Here is a 23,020-nt window from a genome sequence, read left to right as displayed (position 1 = left end):
ATAATAGGTGCATTCACTGTGCATCTGAAAAGAAAAGAGAGAGAGAGAAAGAGAGTTTTCACTCATTTTGGCCTAAAACTTGTGTTCAGGTTTCCAGAATTCTGACATCAGAACCCAGATAACACTGATTAGAACCATAAGGCTTTACAATAAAAGCTAAAATATTGACCATATGATGGCAAAAAAGTCTTTATTTTGTGGTTAACTTATTCTCTTCTAGCTACTCTCTGATGAAGTGGGTGGTGCTGTAGAAGAAGACCTTCGTCTTCTAGACAAGGACCTTGATCGTTCTGCACTGTAGGTTACATGCTTATCATAATTTTGTATCTGAGCTTCAAGAAATTCCCTTTGCTGCTGGCTAATTGTCTGGCTAATCAGTCCAGGGAGAGCTTGGATGCTACCAATTAAAGTTTCCAGTTTTGTTTCCAGAGTAACAATCCTCTTCTCAAAGTCTTCACTTCGTTCATTCAAGTCAGAAATCATATCATACATGATGTTTTGAGTCTAAAAGGAGAAAGAAAAAGTGAAAAAAATTACGCAAACAAGATTTTTCAGCAGTATTTTCAAAAGTTCAAGTTTCACTCATAGACAAGGAGAATGTACACAAATAGATTCACAACTGGAACCAACCTATTTTACAAAGTTTTTTTTTTTTGCTAGTAGTGCTACATACTGCACTGAACTGAGGCTATTCATTTTTGGTGGAGCACTTCCACATGTCAAGCATGAAAAATCCTTCAGAAGAATAAAGATACAGAAACGTGAATCGTGCGTGTGTAGAAATCTATTTATCCCAGAAGCTGTAAAGATTCTCTGCCTGTGAAATAGATCAATTGTTTCATTTTTTCTCCAATATTAACAGAAGGAAAATGTTAATTTTTCCAAAGGTCTCAGTGCACATTATCCAGTAGTATTTTTTCCTGTTTTCTATATAACACAAAATGATTCCTTAAACTCTGCCCCATATTCCCCACTTTGTCTCTTGGCTATGTGGTATTCCCATCCTTTTTCCCAGCCAAGAGTCAACTAGGGTTTTTTTACAAAATCTACCATCTGTTATATTGTAGAATTCCTCTAACCTGGAGCAAAACAGGAAATTATGCTCGTCTTTGATTGAAAAGAGATGCTGAGTACAATAATCAGATAGGTAAGCCTTGCAGGCAATGTGGTACTTAAGGATCTAGTCTAAGAAAAGGCAATGCAATAAATGCAAAAATAAATGCAAAAGTATGGTATTAATTGAAGAAGCCCTAGCATATATACAAGTCAAAATAACAACCTAATGCAACTGCCTGATAAGGGTCATTTCTGTCACTTGGAACCCTTGGGTTAAAACAAACAAAGCAAAGCAAAATCCTTTTGATTAATCAGAGTTGAACCTTCTCCTTCACCACCATACAGTCCCAACAACAGAGAGTCCTAATAGCTGACAGGCCTTCCCTCAGTGTCTGCCTCCCTTTACCTTACACAACCATTATAGTTTGTGCATATTGAGTTCACATCCCCATGCACTCTTTACATGCTCACTGTCCCAACATTAACAGCAGATTTCACTCTAAATTTGATGGATTTTGTGATCACAGAGGAGAGGGGCTCTGGATAACTCAGTTGCCATGGCCAGCTAATAGTCTGGTCAGCTTTGAGATGATTGCTGATAAAAATCTTCACGGAATAGTGAGATGGTTAAAACATGTCATCCCAGGAACTAGTTGGATCTAAATGGTTTCCTTAAGGGGCCAGGAGATTTACCTTCCCTTTTAGGAATACAGAATGCTCAGGAGCAGGTACTATTGCTTCAAAACATCCACATCTCTTTTATAAAGCCATATCAGTCAATTTGGTTTGATTTACATCCTGCCTTCTACTGAGTCAAGCAGCATGTTAGCCTTAATACTAATTATGTTGCTGTTTTAATAGGGAGTTGAGGGCAATGAACCAGAATGAAACATAAGGATGACACCTCAAAATAAACTGAAGTACTGACTACAGCCTTTTCTGTAGCAGTATTCCATGTTAGTGAAGGCAGAGAAAAATGTACAGAATAGGCCAGAGTTGCTGTGTGATCTGTCTTTCTTCAGGAGGGGGTGAATAAGGAGCCAGAGAAGTATGGTGCTTGTTATCTGCAGTTTGCAATATAAAGTAATTCAAATTCAACTTGACCTAAACTTCAGTGTTGGGGCAGAGGATTATGATGTAAATTGGCAGCTCCTTGTCATAAGAGTTTTAAGTTATTTTCATTTTGAGGATTTGAAGGATACTGACAGAGTGTTTGAAAAAAATAAGGGTTACCTCCTGCTATAACCCTATCCACCTAGCTGCTTAAATTGAGAATAAAGTCAGCCTCAATGCTTAAGGGAGATAATTAAGGCTTCTCTGGAGGATGGCTACATTTTTTGTGTCAGAAAAAAGTAATGATAAATCTACTATTAAAGAAACCGTCTGTTAAACATAAAGAGCTAGAAAACTATCTACTTCAAACATACTATTTCCAGAGATAACACTGTCTATGAGAATTTCAGACACATCCAGAGAATGCTAATTATGTGCAGCAATTTCAAATAGACTTTCAGTCAGAAACTGCTTTGGGTACCTTGGTATAACACTTACATCATGATTTTCTTAGGAATTATTATGACTTTTTGGTGGGTATCCAGGCAGTCACCAGAAGTCAAGACTGGCTCAAAGGTACATACCGGTATACACACAAAAATCGAAGAGGCACCACAACCTTATGAACTTTATTGGGCTGAGAGAGACTGACTGGTCCAAAGTCAAGCAGTAAATTTTCATAGCTGACAGTGAACTAGCACCAGGGTCTTACCAGTGCCAGTCCAATTCCTTAATCACTACCTCCCTCTGTCTCTGAAGTTTTCTAATTATATATTGAATCAATTTATATTGAATCTCAAAGCTCAGAAATGAATTAAAGTTGATCGACAAAAGTAAGAAAACATACTGTTCATTTATAACATTGTACCAACCTTCGCCAAGTCCACCAAAGTGTTTGCCTGATCGTTCAGTTTCCTCTGTTCCATTTTAACACTTCTTAATCTAAAAGATAGACATCCAAGTCAGATATCTCTTGTTTGAAAGTTCATAAAACCTGTATATGGCATGCATCTAAACAAATAACTGCATGGACAATGTCTTGAATACTTTGTGTACAGTCATAACTGGTTATGTGTCTGGGTACAATGAAGAGCATGCTTCCTTAACACCGCAAAAAAGAAAGAGAGAGCAAGAAAATGTGATGTCCCCGAAACTACTAATTGCCATGGTTAACGCTGAATTCAAAGAGAGAAGTAAGGATTTATCCATAGTATATGAAAGAAAGCCAAAACATTCCTTAAAGCTCCTGTATCCTAGCAAGTAGCCATAGGAAGTAATGAGTAATCTCTTCATTGTTACCTTAAGTAATTATACTTCTTCCTTATGCCTACATGACTAGATACAGGTAAAAGCCCTCTTCAGTCTGAAATGGATTTGGTTAGGAGGTGTTTGAACCTGATGAAAACACAGTGATAAGTGAGTTCCTTCTCAATATTTAAAAACTTTTATCTGACCAGCAGCTAAATGATGCCCTTGTTAATATGTTAGTCATTATTATATTATTAATAACATATTATGTTAATATGTTATTATTGTCCTTGTTGCTGTGGCTCAGCTAAGGACTTTATAAAAAAAAATCTGCATGGATAAAAATTTTAATTGGTTTAGTTAGCCTGTTTATCTGTCAGAGAGTAAACTGGAACACTAGGCAGATCAGATGGGTATACTGTAAAAGAGACTCCTGGGTATATCCTTCCCTTGATACTTAAGTCATTCCATTCATGTTAATTAGCTGAGCATGGTAAGAAAGGAAAAACAGGGTATATTATGCTGCATTGTAATAGGAAAGTTTGTGCTCCAAGTCTACGCCCCAAAGAGGTTGACTTGAGATTGACAAAGACTGGCAGCTCCTTTGTGCTCAGGATTCAAAATGGGGGAGGACAGAAATAACTATTTTGTGGTTCCCTCCTCCATGCACACTGTTTTTAGTGCAATTTTCCCCCCAAATTCCCTTATTCATACCAAAGTACATTCAGAGCTTTGATATGCAAGCATTCTTTAATTTGATCAGAGAAAGCACTTTTATATGTAGTTTTTTTTTGTGCACAGGAACTGTTATCTCTATCAAAGTCAATATGGAAATCCTGCAGGTAAGGACAGTCTTTAGGTTGGAAATCAATGGCCACAAAGAACTGCTTGAAGGATTATTTTCTAGGTGGCCAAATATTACCACTAGGCTGTACTGGCAATAAATGCATCTGTGCAAAAACCTACAATCCACTGGTTTAAATACATTACCCACTCTGATAACTGCGTGAGGAAGTTATTCAGTCCATAACATAGTTCTCATTCGTCACTGTTCTGTGCTCTATGGTTTTATATATGAAAATCTATATCACATTAAAGAAATACAAGTAACCTCAGATGGATAGAGATTTTACCCTGTTCTTTTTTCAATGTCATTTTCGTCAACCCCACTGGAATTGCCTTCTTTACATAATTTGGAATGCTTTTACTAACATATTTTAATCAATTTACCTTAAAAGTGGTATTATAGCCCTTGCCCATAGATACCTATGGAATTTTTGTTCATCTTTTATTTCTTCAGAATGAAATTTGGCTGATTCACATGTCCAGAATTCAGCAGCTTTGTAATTCCCTCTAAAAGGCCTGCTCAGGGCTGTGCATGCACTTTGCTTGAAATGAGGATGAAAAATATGGCTATAGTTGCACAAACTCATCATTACTGTCAGGAGAAAAGGCTGAACCTCATAATGTCAGGTAGAGGAAGAATCTACTGCATGAGCAAACATGTAACAAGGTCCTGTGTGGTTGTAAACATAAACCCAAAAAGGAAATAAAACAAGAGTGCCGGTTGAATAAACACAACTTGAATATATCTTTAGGCATGTCGATATTTCTGTACAACCATTTAGAAGTCTATTAAAACTAGATTGCCAGTTATTTTTGAAGACATAGAGGCCAATTATTCATTTAGAATTGATACTCCTTCCTCATACGATATGTGGGACAAGTATGAAAAAAATGTGTGTTACTAAGAATATGGATGTTCTTAGCCTTACATAACTCGTGAGAGGAAAACCTTTTTACGCTAATATTTTCTTAGCTGCAACAGTCAGATTAAAAATGAAACTCGTCGGATCTTTCTCTGTAAATTATGAAATATTGATACTCTGATTCATCCCTTCTGAACTTCACTTATCACAGAAAAAATTCATGACTTTGGATTGCAGTTCCACAGTAGCAACCAGACTATAGAAATTCACAAATAAAGTATCCATTTGTTGCATGCAGACAGAGGTAAATTCTGCAAATTTTAAAGGAACAGCTCACACAACTTACTTCCGAGCTCTATTTTCATTGTTGAAATAAAAGACAAAACAAAGAAAACAAACTGTAACATTTTCTAAAACAAATCAGTACAAGGGATGGTCTTCAAGTAAATGCAATGGGATCTGTATAGCTTGTACTTCTCACATATTCCCTATGGTGCCAGGGGACCTGTGCCTAATGAAATCTGTGCCCAACTCAGATGTAGGATAACACTGTTGTATCATTACACACTCTATTGTCCCCCATTTCACCACAGTTGAATTAATTGATATCTATTCACATTCTTTGCTATACATATACAAAGTAATACAGGGGTAACATAAAAGCTTAACTTCCCTTCCCAGCATGACTTTTATCAATGGGAAAATGGATCACCATACAATAGCAATATGCTTTGTACATCTGTGATGGAAGTTTGATCTTCCCTCCTTTTCTTAACAAAAGGGTGCTTCATTTGCTATCACCAAAAGAAGACTGCAGAGCCATTCAGTCTTTGTTTTCTTGACCAGAATTGTCCTGGTAGGAAAGAAAGATAGAAGACCTGGTGGAATACTTTGGGAGAGGTGCATATGGAAAGCAATTGAAAGCTATTCTCAGTGGAGTATACAACCCAGGTCACCTGCAGTTGGTTTTATGTTACTTTCTGTAGTTTGTCACTGCCATCTGAAAGCCAGGGGTATGGCAGGGAGTTTATCTCTTCAAATGAAAGACAAAGGGCCTAAGACAGTGTTTCTCAACCTTGACAATTTTAAGGCATGTGGACTTCAACTCCCAGAATTCCACAACCAGCAATGTATGAGAAGGCAGGGGATATCTCCAGAGGAAGAAGCAAGGTATTTCCTACATGTGGTAGGACTCAGTGATGCCACACAGGCATCATTGAAAGGCCAAGTGATGCAGAACTCTGCGTAAGAAAGGAAGATTATAAAAATGATTCCAAGTTATTTTCTACTCAATAGCAGAGGAAGGACACCCTTAAACAGCAATTTTGAGATAAATGGAGCAAAGCTTTTAAAATATTATTTTATTACAGGAGGGAGGCTCAAACATCTTTCTTGAAATATGGACTATTCCTAGCAGGAAGCATGGTAAGTTTAGAAAACACATTTTAAAAACCACATTCTAGTGAAATAAGAAAAAAATTGTTGCAATTAATTGCCATCCTGTTCTATTTAGGGGGCAAAACATTGCTGTGAATTCAACTAGCATTAAATGTAATGATACACAGACTGATCAGCTGCTAGTTTTCTCTAGAGATTACACCCAGTTGTAAATATGTCCAACTTAATTCCATGCTTGGATGACTATAGAATACTACTATGAAATGTGAACTGAGCTCAGATATATATTATATTTTGCAATTCTCATATCCAGTTCTTGCCTTCCAAAGTACCTGAAAAAAATGCAACAAATTCTAATATTTTCTAGATTACAATTTTCAACTGAAAAATAAAGGAATGAAAATTTTATGTAAACGTATTTCTCAAAGCATATTTCATTTTGTATTATTGTGCCCTTATCTATATACAGCATTGGTGAACCTCATGTTTGCTAAACCAAATAAATATTTGTAGATATTGAATTTTGCTTGAACATATTAAATAACCATTGATTTAATTCAGCCTCTTCTACTGTAGTGAGGCTGAAATGGAAATAATATTACAGCTATTTAATATGGTCGAATCAATAGCACAACAAGAAAAAGACATTTACAAAATCTATCTCCCCTTCACTTCTGGTATAATATATGTGACTAAATTCATGCCTGCCATAGTGAGAGCCATAATCAAAACATTCAATGTACAGATGTCCCACTTTCCTTTTTACTCTAGATCAGTGGTGGCAAGCCTTTTAGAGACTGAGTGCCCAAACTGCAACCCAAAACCCACTTATGCATCGTCGAGTGCCAGGTGGGTGTGGCCTATTGGCTGGGTATTGCCAATTGGCTAGGCATGGCCAATTGGGCGGGCATGGCTGCGGTGGTAATGGCAGACTGGATGGGACTAAAAAGTTCAATCAATCAATTCCAACTTTGCAAGATCTTTTTTTTTTCCGCGAGTTGAAATTGACTGATTGAACCTTTTTTTTTTTTTGCACATGGTGGCGGAGGCCTAAAGCGAAAAGGTTTTATAAAACCCAGCTGAAGGCCTAGGACTGGAGCGACGGCGCGTGTGTCCACAGAGAAGGCTCTGAGTGCCGCCTCTGGCACCCGTGCCATAGGTTCGCCACCACTGCTCTAGATGCAGTAAAAGGAAAAAAGAAGAAAACAAATGTTTACTGTTTGTTGGAATTATTTAAACTTATGCTAAATTGTAAATTAGCTTTATACATTACAGTGAGCTTCATGGTCTTCACAGCCATGATGAAGAGACTGGAAACTTTTGCTTTCAGTTTTGCTTAACAACTTTTAATAATGCCTAACTTATTAATAATATTAGTTTGATCCATTGAAATCAGTCAATTTCAAACCACGGTTGTATAATGTCTTGTTTAAGCAAATCATAGTTAGTATTAGGATTCAGAGTCCAGATATTTATACACAACTGAAGATTATTTAAAACAGGTTATTTTGTGTGTGTAACTCTTATAAAGCACAACACTTTTTGCCCACCAAGATTTTGGTATTAGGATGGACAACTATTGGTGCCTCCCTTTTCTGAGAAAATAGCAAAGGACTATTTCTCAAAAATCGACATAAGACAGAAATACGTATTGTTTTTATTTTATTTGCAAGGATCCCACAGTTCTCAAAGTTTCCACCTCAAAATCATGGTTTGTTTTTACATTTTCTATGTTAAAGTGGAACCAACAAGTTTCTTTTTTTTTAACCAATATACATCTTATTTTAGCAATACTGCTTTTTAAATAAGTTTATCATTCCAAAGATCACAGCTTTAACTCATACAATGCAATTGGTATATTTCCAGAACCTTTAATGGCTGTAATTAAAATATTTTGATTTGAACATATTTAACTATCTTTTGAGGGCTAATACCAATATTATTTATTCAATTTTCACACCTCCCATTAAATCATAAGATGATCCTCCAGATATTCTTATCTGTCATCTGATGTACTAGCACAGTTTATACTCTAAACAGTCATATATATGATATGCATTTGCTTTTAAACAAGGAAAATAATTCATACTGAAAAGTTCTAAGTAAAGGGGATGGATATGGTTGCATGCAACATTTTTATTCCCATTCATTTTTCCATCTCCCACCACCACAAATATTCATGCCATGCCTTTGATAGCTTTGGTTTTAGAGCTGTAGGCATAGTTCTTATGTAGATTTGGCCATTTATATGAATACATATCTGTCTGCAGAAGTTGGGGCAGGGTTCTTTTTGCTTTTGTTTCCTTTCAGCAGAAATGCATATTCAGATAGAAATAACTTTCTTCCTGAGATAAAGAGTACTATTTATTCATGCCATTCTGTTGGAAAAAAGAATCTGCCAACATATCATCCCTCCCCACTCTCTCTTCTATTCTACCCGGCCTGCCCAAAATCTCTTTCAAAGGACAGGATCCTCTGGAGCAGATTTGGGACGTATCAGGGGGGGTGGAAATAGGAGGAAGATAGAAAGAAGCTCCATTACGTAAAGATAAACCTGCTTGCTCAGTATCTGATGCAGTACCATATATGGAACATTATGGCATATTAAATGGAATAAACAGAAAGTCGAATTTGAGGCAGTAATCTGGAAACCAAACCTGTGGGATTATCACAGCAGCCTCACAGGGCAAAACAGACAAATCAAAGAGTACTTACTGGTGAATAGCTTGTAAGAATTTGCGCTGATGTTTCCTTACTTTTGCATGGTCTATCTTTTTTACCAACTTGGTGTTTTTATAAATTAACCATGTTTCCCTGAGTACATTGGCAGCTGCATTTTTCACCTATTTAACAAAAACAAAATAAAACTCACATCAGGATGTCTGAATTCAAATTACATCCCTTCCAAGTTTTTCCCTGAACATATTTTCTATCATAAACATTTACAGGAGAAAATGTGCCTGAGGACGGATGTTGTGGATGGCTCATAGAATGGTAACAGCTATTCTTATTTTCTGCCTTCCTTCAGTTGTTGGTTCTTCAAGGAACAAACACCTGTTGCCATCACCTTGTTGTCTGATACATGCAAAGATGTAAGGATCAGAAAAGTCAAGATGGGTGGCCATGATGATATGCGATCAAAGCTTTGCTTCTATTTTATTTGTGCCACACATCTAGATACGGGTGGAGCTTCAATTGCACCACTGTGGCCTTTTTTTACCATACTCTGAAGACTCCCCTGTGTGATGAACACGTTGGCCTCCTGCCATATTCTCCATATGGAGGAATTTCTCCTTTATTTTGTGTTGCCATGGAGTGTTTTCTCTCCATGGGGAAAAAAAGATGAAATAAAGTTAAAGGTTTGGAACATGCTTTACATATATTTCTAGAGAACTGATTGTAATTAAAAGTTGGAATGCAGAAGAGTAAAACAGTAACTGCTGTTTCCAAACATTTTCACTTAAAAGCGTATTTAATATTATCTGCAAACAGAAAGTACATTTCAGACATAACACTATGTACTTGTTACATAGAAATAGATTCAATACATGTACTGCAGTTTAAATTATTTTTTAGCTGGCACACACAGACACACACATCCCTTATGCTTATCTTTGGATTATGCCCTGAGACTTCCAACCATAACAACATCTTCAGATCTGCCAACAAGACCAAATACACAGAGCAGATTGTAGTGGTTCACATCATCAGAATGGATTAAAGGATTAGGAATGTCTTCCTTCCCTTTCAGCTCTCTATGTACACTATCATTTATAATTTTGTGACTGGTATTTTTTAATGTGTGGCCTTTTTTAACATTCTTTTCAACTGTAAGATGCATTCAGTGGTAATTTTCACCAGAAAGCTGTGATGAGGAGGAGGGGAGGAGGGAGAAGGAAGGAGAGATGGGAGAATACAAGAACAGAATGTTTTCTCTTTGTGCAGAAGTTTTTGCTCACATGACATTGGGTCCTGTACTTAACATTGATATGATCCTTAGAAACTGAATAGTCAACCTTCCAAACTCAGTTCTTAGAAGTATCCTGTTCAGAGAGCAGAACTAAACAAGGCTTTGTTATAAAAATATCCAAAAATGGTTGTTTATAACTTACTCTTTTAGTTAGCTGGGTATCCATCATGAAATTATGCACATGTTTTTCAGCTTTGGTAAGTTCTAGTTTTCTTGCTACCACAGCTACCACTAGTGCAGTGCAACCAGCACCCTGGGAACAGCAATAAAAGAAAACACAATCAAGGAAAACAGAATTGACCAAAAAAAGGAAGGGGAACAGTTCAGCTATTAACTTGGATAATGCAGTCAATTTAGCTCAGTTATATAATGTTAACTAGGTTTCCATGCTAGAAGTCATAGTCAGGATTTGTAGTTATATCTTTTGCCTTTCCTTAGCCCTTTTTTGTCCTCTTCACAGAGTTTTTCACAGTGGAGAATGGTACAGCAGAGAACTGTTGAGTAGCCATAATAAGAGGAAATGAGAAACAAAGAATGGAAAACATTGCGTTCTTCCTATGCTTCAGTTGTCTTCAGCCTAGATTTCCAAATTAAATCTTGGAAACTGTAGATATTTTATTGAGAGAGAAAGAAACTGGAACTTAATAGGCCCATAGAAAAAATGTAGTCTGAGAATGAAAATTCTGGAAGAATTTACTCTTGCATATGGATTTGGCATTTGAGATAAAACATACAAACACTTATTGATGACTTTTTAGACATTAGCCACTTTATGAAATAGATATGGATGATAAAATCTTCTCAGGTTCAAAAGAGCATTAGTATTTATACTACACCGATAATGAATATAATTGAACCATTCAATAATGTGTGATCACTGTGTCTTCATACAGAAAGTGCAATCATTTTAGGAACAAATGCAATAAAAGCAATACTTACTGAAACTTTATCTTTCAACTTTAATAAAAGTCTTAACTTAAATCTAATTAAGCCATGAATGTGAAATACTGTGCAATCTATCCTTGTACTATCTAGGAAGGTAATCTGGCATTCAATTTATGATTATTTACAGGGATAGCATATATCACTTTGGGGCTGGAATTTATATTTTAGTGAATATTTGGCATATCTGCCTCCATTAAAATAATTTCATATTTATGTGATTTTTAATAACAGCAAACATATGTTTATACTAAATTTCTTTCAGTCTCCTTTACCATTACTTTGTCAATGGGGAAAGTCAGAGGAAATTTTTAAAAGTAGCTATAGTCTCTTCTCATTCTTCCCCCAATTCACTCCCAGCTATAGTCAACTAGCAAAGTGTGGATGTGAAATTTTGCTTCTCGGGGATGTTCTCAGCATCTTACATAAAGAGAAATTAGAGAACTTAGATAAGCCTAAGCTTCATACTTTAAATAATTGTGGATCAAATATAAATCAGATATATACAATGAAAGCCTTCTTCTTCCTATATGCATACTTTTGGCTTATAACAAACTAACCCTAACTCAAACTTTGACTACGACTTCCTAATGTATGAATGAGATTTTCTTTGAAAAGATTCTTTTAAAGCCTCCTTTATCCTTTTATAATCGCCATTAGAAGTTTCCAAATTTATGCAAAGTATAGACTGATTCAACTACTTATAAGTTTCTGCCTCCTTCAGAAGAAATTTAGCATTTATATTCATTCATATTTTGAACAAATCTATACAATATTTGCAGAAACAAAAAGCAGGACAGTACCTGACTCAGGGTGTACCAAATGGACATATTTATTGTCTAGCTAGTTGAGTCAGAGTGCCAGTTTACAATGCATAACACAAGCTTATGAACAGGGAAAACAATAACATATAGGGAAACAAATGTGATCAGCAATACTACAAGCTGCATCCACAGTTGCAATTGCATTTGTAAAAAAGACCTACATGCATGCCCAGAGACTGGGGAATTATACAGATTACACCGTTTCTGATCCAGCTAGAGAAATTTGTTTAACGTTTATGCTCAAAATCATAATGGATTGGGACAAAACATTTTGACTTGAAGCTCTGTCTATGCGCTTTGTAATACCTGTGAATGCATAGGAATTAATGGACTGAAACATTTCTAAATGTTTTATCAAAATTATATAAACTATATAATTATGATTGACCTGAATGTTTCCATTTTGTTAATCTGACAGAGCAGGTATACTCACACATGTATGAAATATAGTTCCAGTGCAGAAAGTTTGCTAACTTATTCAACCCACTTATTTGGTGATTCCAAATAGGTATAATTTCATTTCTCAGTGGTGACATAAATAAAATCAATGTGTTTGTATAGTTTATCTCATTCACGTATATAAAAAGAAAGATAGCACCATTTTATTTATCAATTTTCAAAAGTGTCATGTTGTGCCAAGTGCAGGAAATCAGGAGGTAAGGCAGTTCAAATGAATACAGGTGCATTGCATGCTAACACTCTTTGCAAGAATCTAACAGTCAAAGCGAATTGGCAGTAAACAAAAGTCTATGGAATTCAAGGAGGATGGACTTAGATCTCTTGTGGGTTCCTAAGGATTCAAGACTGATGACACGCTTGACCCTTCCCATGGGCTCAGCCTGGTCATCTCCTATATGTTGCGAACTATAATTAAGCAAATTAAAATATGCAGAAGAGACAAGCTTTGAAAATTTCTTTGACAGAAGAATACATTTAGGTATTATCTCTTTCCATATTGTCCTTCCTGTTATCTAAGATATTAGGAAAAAGCCCCTTTCCTTCTTTCAAGGGGGCAGAGACTTACTTGCTTGGAAAAAGAGAAAGGACCTTTTTAGTAGCTGCCCTTAAATGCTAGAATTCCGAATTTTGGAAGGTTCACTTCACCTGAAGTCCATGTATGACTATGTGTGTGAGTGGATGTAGATATGTATGTGAATAAATCTGCGTCCTTCTCAGTTATGTAGTCCACATGGTTTCAATGGACATCAGTGTGGGTTCTCACAATGAAAAGTCATTTAAATGATTTTGGTTTCATGATGATCATTTTACCTAGTTTCATGAGGATCATCTTTAATTTTAAAGATGCTTAATTACCTACTGTATCTCTTCCTAATATTTACCTTAACACCTATTCCATGATTGTTAATATTGTTTTATAAATTTGATTATGTGATTGAGAACGTAAATGATCTCCAACAATTGTTAGCTCTCTGGTCTCCTGAATTTTATATCTGATATTTTAAACAACATATTCTTATCTTTTATTGATATTTTCACAAGTAGTAAGTAAAAATTGATAAATCGGTTAACATCAAAAAACATACATTTGTCAATTGCCTTCTACTTCAGATTAAGCAAAAGACAAACAAAATCTATCCAGGCAGCAAAATAAGAAATCATTTTCATTTCTTCATTTATGTATCTAGGATACATAACTAACCATGTCCTTCTATCTAGAGCATTTCATTGTGCTTAACGGTATAAGTGGTCAATTGTTATTCCCCCTCTTATCTTGCTAGACTTGTGTGTACTTGACAGAATGTAGTTGCTTCATTTCTTTCTCATTGCCCTAGGGATCCAATGAGGGAGAAAGTAGGTCCTTTTTGTAGACACTGAGGGGAAATTTAGTTGTCACCCAAAATGTACAACAGTCTTCCTGATGCTTTTTATACTTTAAAATGGAAAGCCTATAAGAATTTGAACAGGTATTCCATTTGTTTCATCCTCACTAGGAGGATGGCCAACTGACCAGGTAATTCGTAACAAGAAGCAAGTGTTTCATCTGAGAGAAGAATCTCCATATTAACCTGTTATTGAACTACTGAGGAAAAATTCATCTTTGAGGAGGATATTATTGAAAGGCACAAAAAATATTATATTTTTGACATCTGCTCCTGGATATATTGTCACCTAATAAAGAAAAGAGACTCCCTGAATTCTCATATCTGAGGTTTTAACCTAGCTCTAATACATCTAATAAAAAGAATTGAATCGTAGAAACTGCCCTTTTCTCTCTTGAAACAGAGACTGGGGACAGAGCACAGAGAGATCCTTCATCACTGTTGCTTTGATCTTTCTATCCTGTTTTTGTTCAGTTACTTTTGCCTTTTTTGATGTTTCTATTGCTTTCTATAGCTTTTAAGTCAGCTTAAATCATTTTGTCAATAACACATCTGCATGTTAAGAGGTTCTTTGAGCTATGTGAGGAATTGTTCTGTAAAAGATAAGGACTACTGCAGGAGGAAATAAATTCTCAAGATAGCAGCTTAAATGATGCCTAAAAATCAGTATGTACAAATGGACAGTATCTGGCATAGGCATATTCTTAACCATCCAAGCTAAGAAGAAGACTTCAGTTCAATCTTCAGTGTCTTTAAAGCTAAAGGAAAAAAAGCTTATGAAAGCTTATGTATTTCTTGAAGCAAATACATTTCATTTGCTCCAAGAAGCTTAAAATTATATGGTAGGAAACAAAGCTAAAACTTTAAAAGAAAATCCTTCTTCAATAAAAACATCAACCATTGGTTTTCATTTAACACGCAGATGGCTAAAAGACTGTAAAATTTCTTCCCAAATAGAGAAAAAGCTGATATACTGTATGGTGTATTTTATTTATTTATTTATTTATTTATTTATTTATTTATTTATTGTTTATATTTATATCCCGCCCTTCTCCTTCATAGTTTTAACATACTTTTCACTATTCTGCCTTGCAACATAGGGCAGGAAGTTTGTGTCATTATACAAATGGCATGTACAATCTATAAAAAAATAATGAGGGTATTTCATACATTTATTTAATTAGAGGAATGAACATGACCTGCATTGATGATTTTCTAGTCGCTCCTTTTGGAGGTCAGAGAAAAATTGCAGTTCCATTAATACTTTTAAAATTTTCTTTAATTATTCAAGATTTTCTAATAGCAGCGATTCTCATATGATTTATATCCCTTTTAAAGAAATATGAGCAATTTCTTCTTTTTTTGGGAAAAACTCATTATATTTTAGTACGAGCCTTGCTTATTTAGCTCTAAAATGTCATCAATCTTTGAAATGAAGAGCTATATAATCCTGGTGTTGCCACAGTGAAGATCTTGGTTTAAATTACTTAAATGCTGCCCTAGATTTCAATTTACAACCATTTGGCTAGCTTAGGATGTCTCAGAAACTTTAAGACTTTCCATGCTATTTTGCAAGTCAACTTTTAGAGTCTTGATCCTCCTGGCTGTTTTTGTTTCTTATAGAACCATGGACATTCTTCATAGGGCAGTATGTGAGTATGTATCTATGAGAAAAAAAACAGTATACTCTTTGGCAATATGAATCATACCAATTTAAGTCAGACCTGTTTGAATAGACTTAATTTTTGTTTCTTTAACTTTGCAGCTACTTTTAACAAAGCCTGAGCAAAGGACATCAATAGACACAGGACATTTCAACACAGGATATTTTCCTGTGAGTGCCTTAGCTGAGATGATCAGAAGAGAAAAGATTCTTACTATGAACTTTAATATGCAAATCACCTGCATTGTTACTTTTGTCTACCAGGGATAATTTGGTGCTATATTAAATTATTTTATGAACACGATAATGATCAGGCTGAGTCTATCCCTAAATGTGAACTGTAGGATTTTGGAAAGTCTCAAACAAGAAAAACTTGAGATAGCTATTTAGGATCTGATCATCAAAGACATAGGGTCTCATTATATGGAAATGACATTTTGGATTATCGTGACTTTTAAACTATTAATAACCTAATTATATAGAAACGTGTTAAATTTATTTTAAGGCCACTTATTTTAGAAGCCACCCTTCTTCCCTATTAGGACTACACATGCTTTGAACATCTTTCAAAAGAAATACTTCAGACCTCATGTCAGCAGCACAGCAGCTTTCTGCTGTTTTTTAAAGTAGCCCCCTTTTCTGAAAAAAAAGGTGCCTCTGCTTTAAGAGTAATGTTCACTTACTCTTGTTAATTCCTTAAACCAGCAATACCTTTCTTCAAGTTCACATAGAAGTCTGAAAGAAGCTGGGCTCCTTTAATAAACAGCAAGGAGGTATTGCATTTATGAATTCCAAATAAAATTTAAACCATGAACAAATCAATGGTACCTAAATCTGCACTGCCCAAAGAGGTTCTTCCATTTGTTTAGTTCTCTGTAGTGCATATCCCAGGGAAAAAAATATTTTAACACATTGTGTCTCTTTTCAGTAGCTCTGCCATTGCTTTGTACAGAATCTGCTCTCCTCTTTCATTTTCCATTACGGTAGGACTAGCTGCAATGTTAACACAGCTGTTCTTTCTTCATGAAACAAATGTCCTTTTTTATTGACATTGGGCAATTCCAAATGTCCTGCTACACACATTTTTATCCAACTGCTCCAGTGCTCCAGTGAAATTAACCAGAGTTTGAATAAGTACTGTGATGTAATAGACTGGATCTAAATCAGAAAGACTCTGATTCAGATGACTGAATCATGAGGTCACATTGGACAGATACCTGTGCATCAAAGAAAATGCCCAGGCACCAGTTCAGCCTCTTCTTGGTGTTATACAAAGTTGAATGATATCAATATAGAATATTCTTTATTGGCCAAGTGTGATTGGACACACAAGGACTTTGTCTGTTATTACTCATTTTTTTAAAGTGCACGTTGGGATTTGGTGTTAAGTTCTTGTTTTACTTATTCCCATTTCTGAAAATTTTTGAACTTATTTGATTGGACCACGCCAAGCCACATTCAAAAAAATCTACAGAATTTCTAGAAGTCTGCCTCTCTGACAAATTACCCATCAATAGACACATAGACATAAACAATATCTATATACTGTGAAAAAAAGACAATCAACAAGGGAACAAAAAGACCAAAACACCTCCCAACCAGCAACCTATGACCATAGATTAATTCCAAGATTAATATCAAACCAACGATCAAGAAGTAAACAATATCCCAATCAAGAAACTACCAAAGAAGCTAACAGTAAACAGCCCAACCAAATAACCTCTAAGACCACCCCTACCAATACTGACAGGGCAAGCCACTAAAATATAAACTGAGAGTAAACCCCAGTCCTTACCAGCACTGATGATGTTACCTAGTTTGGATAATGAAACATCTGCAAAGAAACAACCAGGCTCAGAGAGTGCCAAGGACCCCTCAAAGCCATCTGTATCTGGGTTATACCTGTGATAAGATTTGCTTCTGGAATTATTAACTGGACATAAGCTGAACTGGAGAGTTTGGACCAAAGAAAAATAAGAAAACTAATGACTATTTCCTATGCATCCCCCCCCCTAGTGATATTGATTATACCTGCCCCAAAGAAATGGAGGAAGAGGTTTACAAACTATCAAAGAAGAAAAGTATGCATTGGCTGATTATGTAAAAGTCAGCCAAGAACAAGCATTGTTGCAAGTTAAAAATTGGAACTCACTGAAAGTACAGTAAGCAAAACATGAATCCAAATTAGATAATAAAAACATGAACAGAATGCTGGCAAGGAAAAGCATTACATGAAGATAAAGATAAAACCTGGCAATGGCTTACAAATGGAACATTTAAAAAAAGAAATTGAAGGCTTAATTTTGGCTACTCAAGAGCAAGCTATCTGAATTAATGCGTTCAAGGCCAGAATTAAAAAAATATATATTAAATGATTCAAAGTGCAGTGTGTGCAAAGAAACAGAAGAAACAGTAGATCATATACTTAGTTTGTGTAAGAAGATAACAGAAACTGATTATAAACAACAACATAACACAGTTATTCACTGGAACATTTGTAAAAATTATCATGCGCCAGTAACAAAAAATTGGGGGGAACATAAGATTTGAAAAAGTATTTGAAAATGAGCAAGTTAAATATTGTGGGATTTCGAAATACAGGCTGATAAAGTCTTGGTTCATAACACATCAGATATAACTGTGATTGAAAAGAAGAAAGTGTGGATAATTTAAGTAGCAATATCAGGGGGTAGTAGAATAGAAAACAAAGATTTGGAGAAGATCATAAAGTATCAAGATCTGAAAACTGAAATTGAAAAATGGAATAAATCTGTAGTGTTTATTAGAACACTGGGTGCCGTACCAAAACATTTTGGATGGCAGTTAGAAAACAAGAGCATTGACAAAATTTCCATCTGTCACTTACAAAAGATCTGCACATATATTACACATGATTTTTACATTACAACATTGTAGGTTCTTGGGAAGAATTCAGTGTTTATGAAGACCAATACCGCATAAAGTACTGGCATGTATATAGTGTATATAATAATAATAATATAGACTACTACTATAGCTATAACATTACATAAGCACTGTTAAAAATAGCAAGAGGGTTTTGTTTTAAGACTGTTCCTGCAGGCTTAGAATATAAAGTACTCAGTAAACAAAGAAAAAGAGATAGAAAAAGATTCCTGGAAAGATTATCAAGGGTAATCCACATTTTGTATCCATACTATCTGTCTGCCAAGGACTGTTAGCAGATAGTGCAGTGATATAGTATCCTAATGAGCTGGACATATTAAGACTCAGGACATATTAAGATGTTGCATTCAACATCTGAACTTGCTCTGGAAGATTGCAAATGTCATCCCAAAGATTGATTTCTGATTATTTGACAGTTCATGTTATGACATATCATTCTGCAACATGATTTTTGTCTCAGCTATGAAGGAAGTTTAACTATGTGTCATTTTCTAATTGTTTTTATTTTGTCTGTGAAGCTTTTGGTTTCATTCCTAGCTTTAATTCTAGCTTTAACTCATTTTGAGTTATACCAGTCTGAGGAAAAGTTGAATATAAATTACAAAAATAAAGGTCCTATCCAAAGCTGCCTTTCCCCACCCCTCGTCCAGTTTCAAGCCACAGAAATATTACCCACCATGACATGTAATGGTATTATTACAGTCACATATTCAGTCCTTTCCTTTGATTGCATTTGACTTTATCATTGTTACTGTGCATAGTATTTATGTACTTTATTAGTATTTAATATACAACGATAATAACAGATGAATTAGTACAAGGAAATTAATTGGTTATACATATTTCCCAATGACACAAGAGAAGCAAGATAGGTGGTAGTAGCTACAAAGATGAACTTAATGTCTGAGAATCTTGATTCACAGAATGACCATCAATCTAGCTAATTAAATGGTCTGAAATTTCTGAAAAATAAGAACTAAACCCCTATGTTGACCTCAGAGGAGTCTTAGGATCAAAAGTCACTTATATTAATTAGATAGCATATTACAGCTCCATTTAATACCTACACGTCTACATCTGAGGCAGAGAAGTTGGAACCTCTCTCTGAGAATATTAATGTTTTAAATTTGCCATCTTCTCCAAGAGATTTATGTAAGAGGAAAACAAGAAAGGAGAAAAATAAGCCCATAGCTTAGAATAAAATTCAAAGAGAATTAATGGCTTGATGTAGCATAGTTTATATATTGTATGATATATAAAATGTTGTATATTTTATTGCAATCTTATACCTAGCAACTCAAAAGTAATCAAAACTAGTATATCAGTTTAGGTTACATATTAGCAAATAACCTTTCCTCTTTTCTCTCTTAGAATCAACTAAAAGCTTCATAACCAGTTTTGTGTTGATAATTTCTGTTTTAAAGTCATTGCAGACAGTCTGAAAATGATTCAAACTCAGAAGGCATATAGAAATTAAAGCTGTAATCACTCACCATTATTCCAGTAAGCAAGCAAACTCCTTTCCCACAGTAAGTATTAGGTACCATATCTCCATATCCAATGGAGAGAAAAGTTATTGAAATCAACCACATTGCTCCAAGGAAGTTGCTAGTAACATCTTGTTGATCGTGATACCTAAATGAAGAAACATGGTTTTTACTACAGTTTCTCTAGTAGTACTTTGGGATTCAGAATCAAAGGTATTATTGTTATGTGAAACAAAAACAAATTACATAATTTGTGGCATGGCTCACAAACAAATAAATACATTGAGTTGAAACTTAGTCCTTCCTGCTCTATATGCCAGATATACTGTACATGTATTGTTGTCATCAGTTTTGACTATGAAGATCTCTTGTTAAAAGAGGAAAAAAATAAAAGATTTTTAACAACTGAAATCATAAAGTGTGATTTGTTGACTTATTTACAAATATGTTTTGTAAAGTAGCAATCAGTCAAAAAAGTAGCAAATAATATTAATTATTAAACATGTCCTTTTGGTAGCCTTGCAAATGCAGATGGACTAGAACAGATAATGAAGAACATCTATCTCCGCATAGCATTTATTGGTGTTAAGATATCCAACTCATATGATACAAGTAAACACATAGATATATATAATATAGACACGCATATACTCATCTAAAAAGAAAACATCATATCACTATGCTGGTCTATGACCATAATAAAGATTTGATTGATATCATATCCCATTTTAAAGCAGAATCATTGAAATCACCACTGAACATTGCTTGAAAAAAGAACCAGTACAGTATTCTTCAGATGTGTTTTCCATGTGTGCCCCTATTTAATATCACAGAACTTTATGGCCTGATAAAATTTTAATTTTCAGTTACAACGCAAAGCAATGCAAGAAATAATTCTTTCTGAATTAAGTAAAGTATTACATTTATATAATAAACAGCTCCAAAATCAGACTTGCAAGTGGAATTTCTGATGATATGGGGAAAAAATGCTCTAAGGATTACTGCAACCGATATATTGATCCAATCATGATAGTATTGTATACAACCTGGCTTCTACTTGTGTAGCAATAGCTTCCCCATGTGCAACTTAAATATAGCAGGTTTATCACAATGTTTATCATAACAATTACTGCCTGGCAGTTACAACAAAAAGACAAGACAGAGTTTCATAGTAGACGATCTTCATAAAAATGTAAGATTGGTCCAATGTTATATTTGACAAAATCTAGTGAGAGAATATAGGGAATCTGAGAGAATGTAGTGAAGGAAGTGTCGCTGAAAATATTGCAAATGACAATTATGGAAGAGCCGAAATAGAAATTAATTTTAAAAAATTAGAAATGGCCCAAATATTGCAAGATCAATATGTTCCTTGGATTCTTAAGAGATCTCAAGTTATAATGTCATTCAAAAGTTTAATAATAATAATAATAATAATAATAATAATAATAATAATAATAATAATAATAATAATAATAATAATAATAATAATAATAATAATAATAATAATAATAATATTGGAAGGGACCTTAGAGGCCATCTAATCCAACCCCCAGCTCAGACAAATGGCTGTCCAGTCTCTTCTTAAAAACTTCCAGTGTTGGAGCATTCACCGCTTCTGGAGGCAGGTTGTTCCATTGGTTAATTGTTCTAACTGTCAGGAAGTTTCTCCTTAGTTCTAGGTTGCTTCTCTCCTTGATTAGTTTCCATCCGTTGCTTCTTGTCCTGCCCTCAGGCGCTTTGGAGAATAGTTTGACTTCCTCTTCTTTGTGGCAACCCCTGAGATATTGGAACACTGCTATCATGTCACCCCTTGTCCTTCTCTTACACATACCCAATTCCAGCAACTGTTCCTTATATGTTTTAGCCTCCAGTTTCCTAAACTACTTTGTTGCTCTTCTCTGTACTCTTTCTAGAGTTTCAACATCTTTTTTACATCATGGTGACCAAAACTGGATGCAGCATTCCAAGTGTGGCCTTACCAAGGCATTGTAAAGTGGTATTAACACTTCACGTGATCTTGATTCTATCCCTCTGTTAATGCAGCCTAGCACTATGTTGGCTTTTTTTGGCAGATACAGCACACTGCTTGCTCATATTTAAGTGATTGTCCACTAGGACTCCAAGATCCCTCTTACAGTTGCTACTATTGAGCAAGGTACCACCTATACTATACATGTCATTTGGTTTTTCTTGCCTAAATGTAGAACCTTACTTTTATATGCCATCAAATCATTGTCAACTCTTAGCTACCACATATATAGATTTTTTTCTATGACAATCTGTCCCTAACCAGATTTTTCAGCTCTCCCAAGGTTTACTCGTCACCTCTATAACTGAGTGCACCCACCTTACTATTGTTATCTTCTTATTTATCTTTCTTCCACTTTCCCCAGCATTAGAACCTTTTCCAGAGAGTTAGGTCTTCGCATAATATAACTAGCCCTTCTATCGGTTTTAAAATATATTTGAAAGTACCATCTGGCAAATCAAGCATGTCATGATGCTCCCATAGGCTATTTTCCTTATCAGTGTTTCATTTCTATACATTTGTTTCATAAAATGTATTGTTTATATCACATACTAATGATATAATGGTTGACATGTGGACCAGAGGAATGCTGTGGATATAATTTACTTGGACTTTAGTAAGGCATTTGACAAAGTAGATCACAACCTACTACTTGATAAGATAGAAAAATGCAGGTTAGACAGCATCACCACCAGATGGATCCATAGCTGGCTGACCGGCCGTACTCAGCGTGTGGTCCTCAATGGAACTGCATCTACATGGAGGGAAGTGTGTAGTGGGGTGCCCCAGGGCTCTGTTCTGGGCCCAGTGCTCTTCAACATCTTCATCAACGATCTGGACGAGGGGATAGATGGGGAACTCATCAAATTTGC

The 23,020-nt window shown here is 35.1% G+C and overlaps 1 protein-coding gene across 2 annotated transcripts in view; it reads right to left on the bottom strand.

The window, feature by feature from the left end:
• Positions 1-216: 216 nt before the first annotated feature.
• Positions 217-23,020, bottom strand: part of KCNN2 (potassium calcium-activated channel subfamily N member 2) — a 71,787-nt gene continuing 48,983 nt past the window's right edge. Inside the window, exons 4-9 of one of the 2 annotated variants that reach the window (XM_029286188.1) lie at positions 22,396-22,404; positions 20,123-20,264; positions 10,577-10,687; positions 9,180-9,307; positions 2,982-3,051; positions 217-504 (exon numbers count right to left, since the gene is read on the bottom strand). In XM_029286188.1, coding sequence (XP_029142021.1) covers positions 217-504; positions 2,982-3,051; positions 9,180-9,307; positions 10,577-10,687; positions 20,123-20,264; positions 22,396-22,404 — 748 coding nt within the window. The remainder of the gene's footprint in view (positions 505-2,981; positions 3,052-9,179; positions 9,308-10,576; positions 10,688-20,122; positions 20,265-22,395; positions 22,405-23,020) is intronic. The other variant, XM_015826224.1, reaches the window with a different exon arrangement.

The sequence above is a fragment of the Protobothrops mucrosquamatus genome, unplaced genomic scaffold, assembly GCF_001527695.2.
Source record: "Protobothrops mucrosquamatus isolate PMUCROS unplaced genomic scaffold, P.Mucros_1.0 scaffold_207, whole genome shotgun sequence".
In the NCBI taxonomy this organism is placed as follows: domain Eukaryota; kingdom Metazoa; phylum Chordata; class Lepidosauria; order Squamata; family Viperidae; genus Protobothrops; species Protobothrops mucrosquamatus.
Note: the sequence above shows the minus strand (reverse complement) of the source record. Positions and strands in the feature narration are given on the sequence as shown.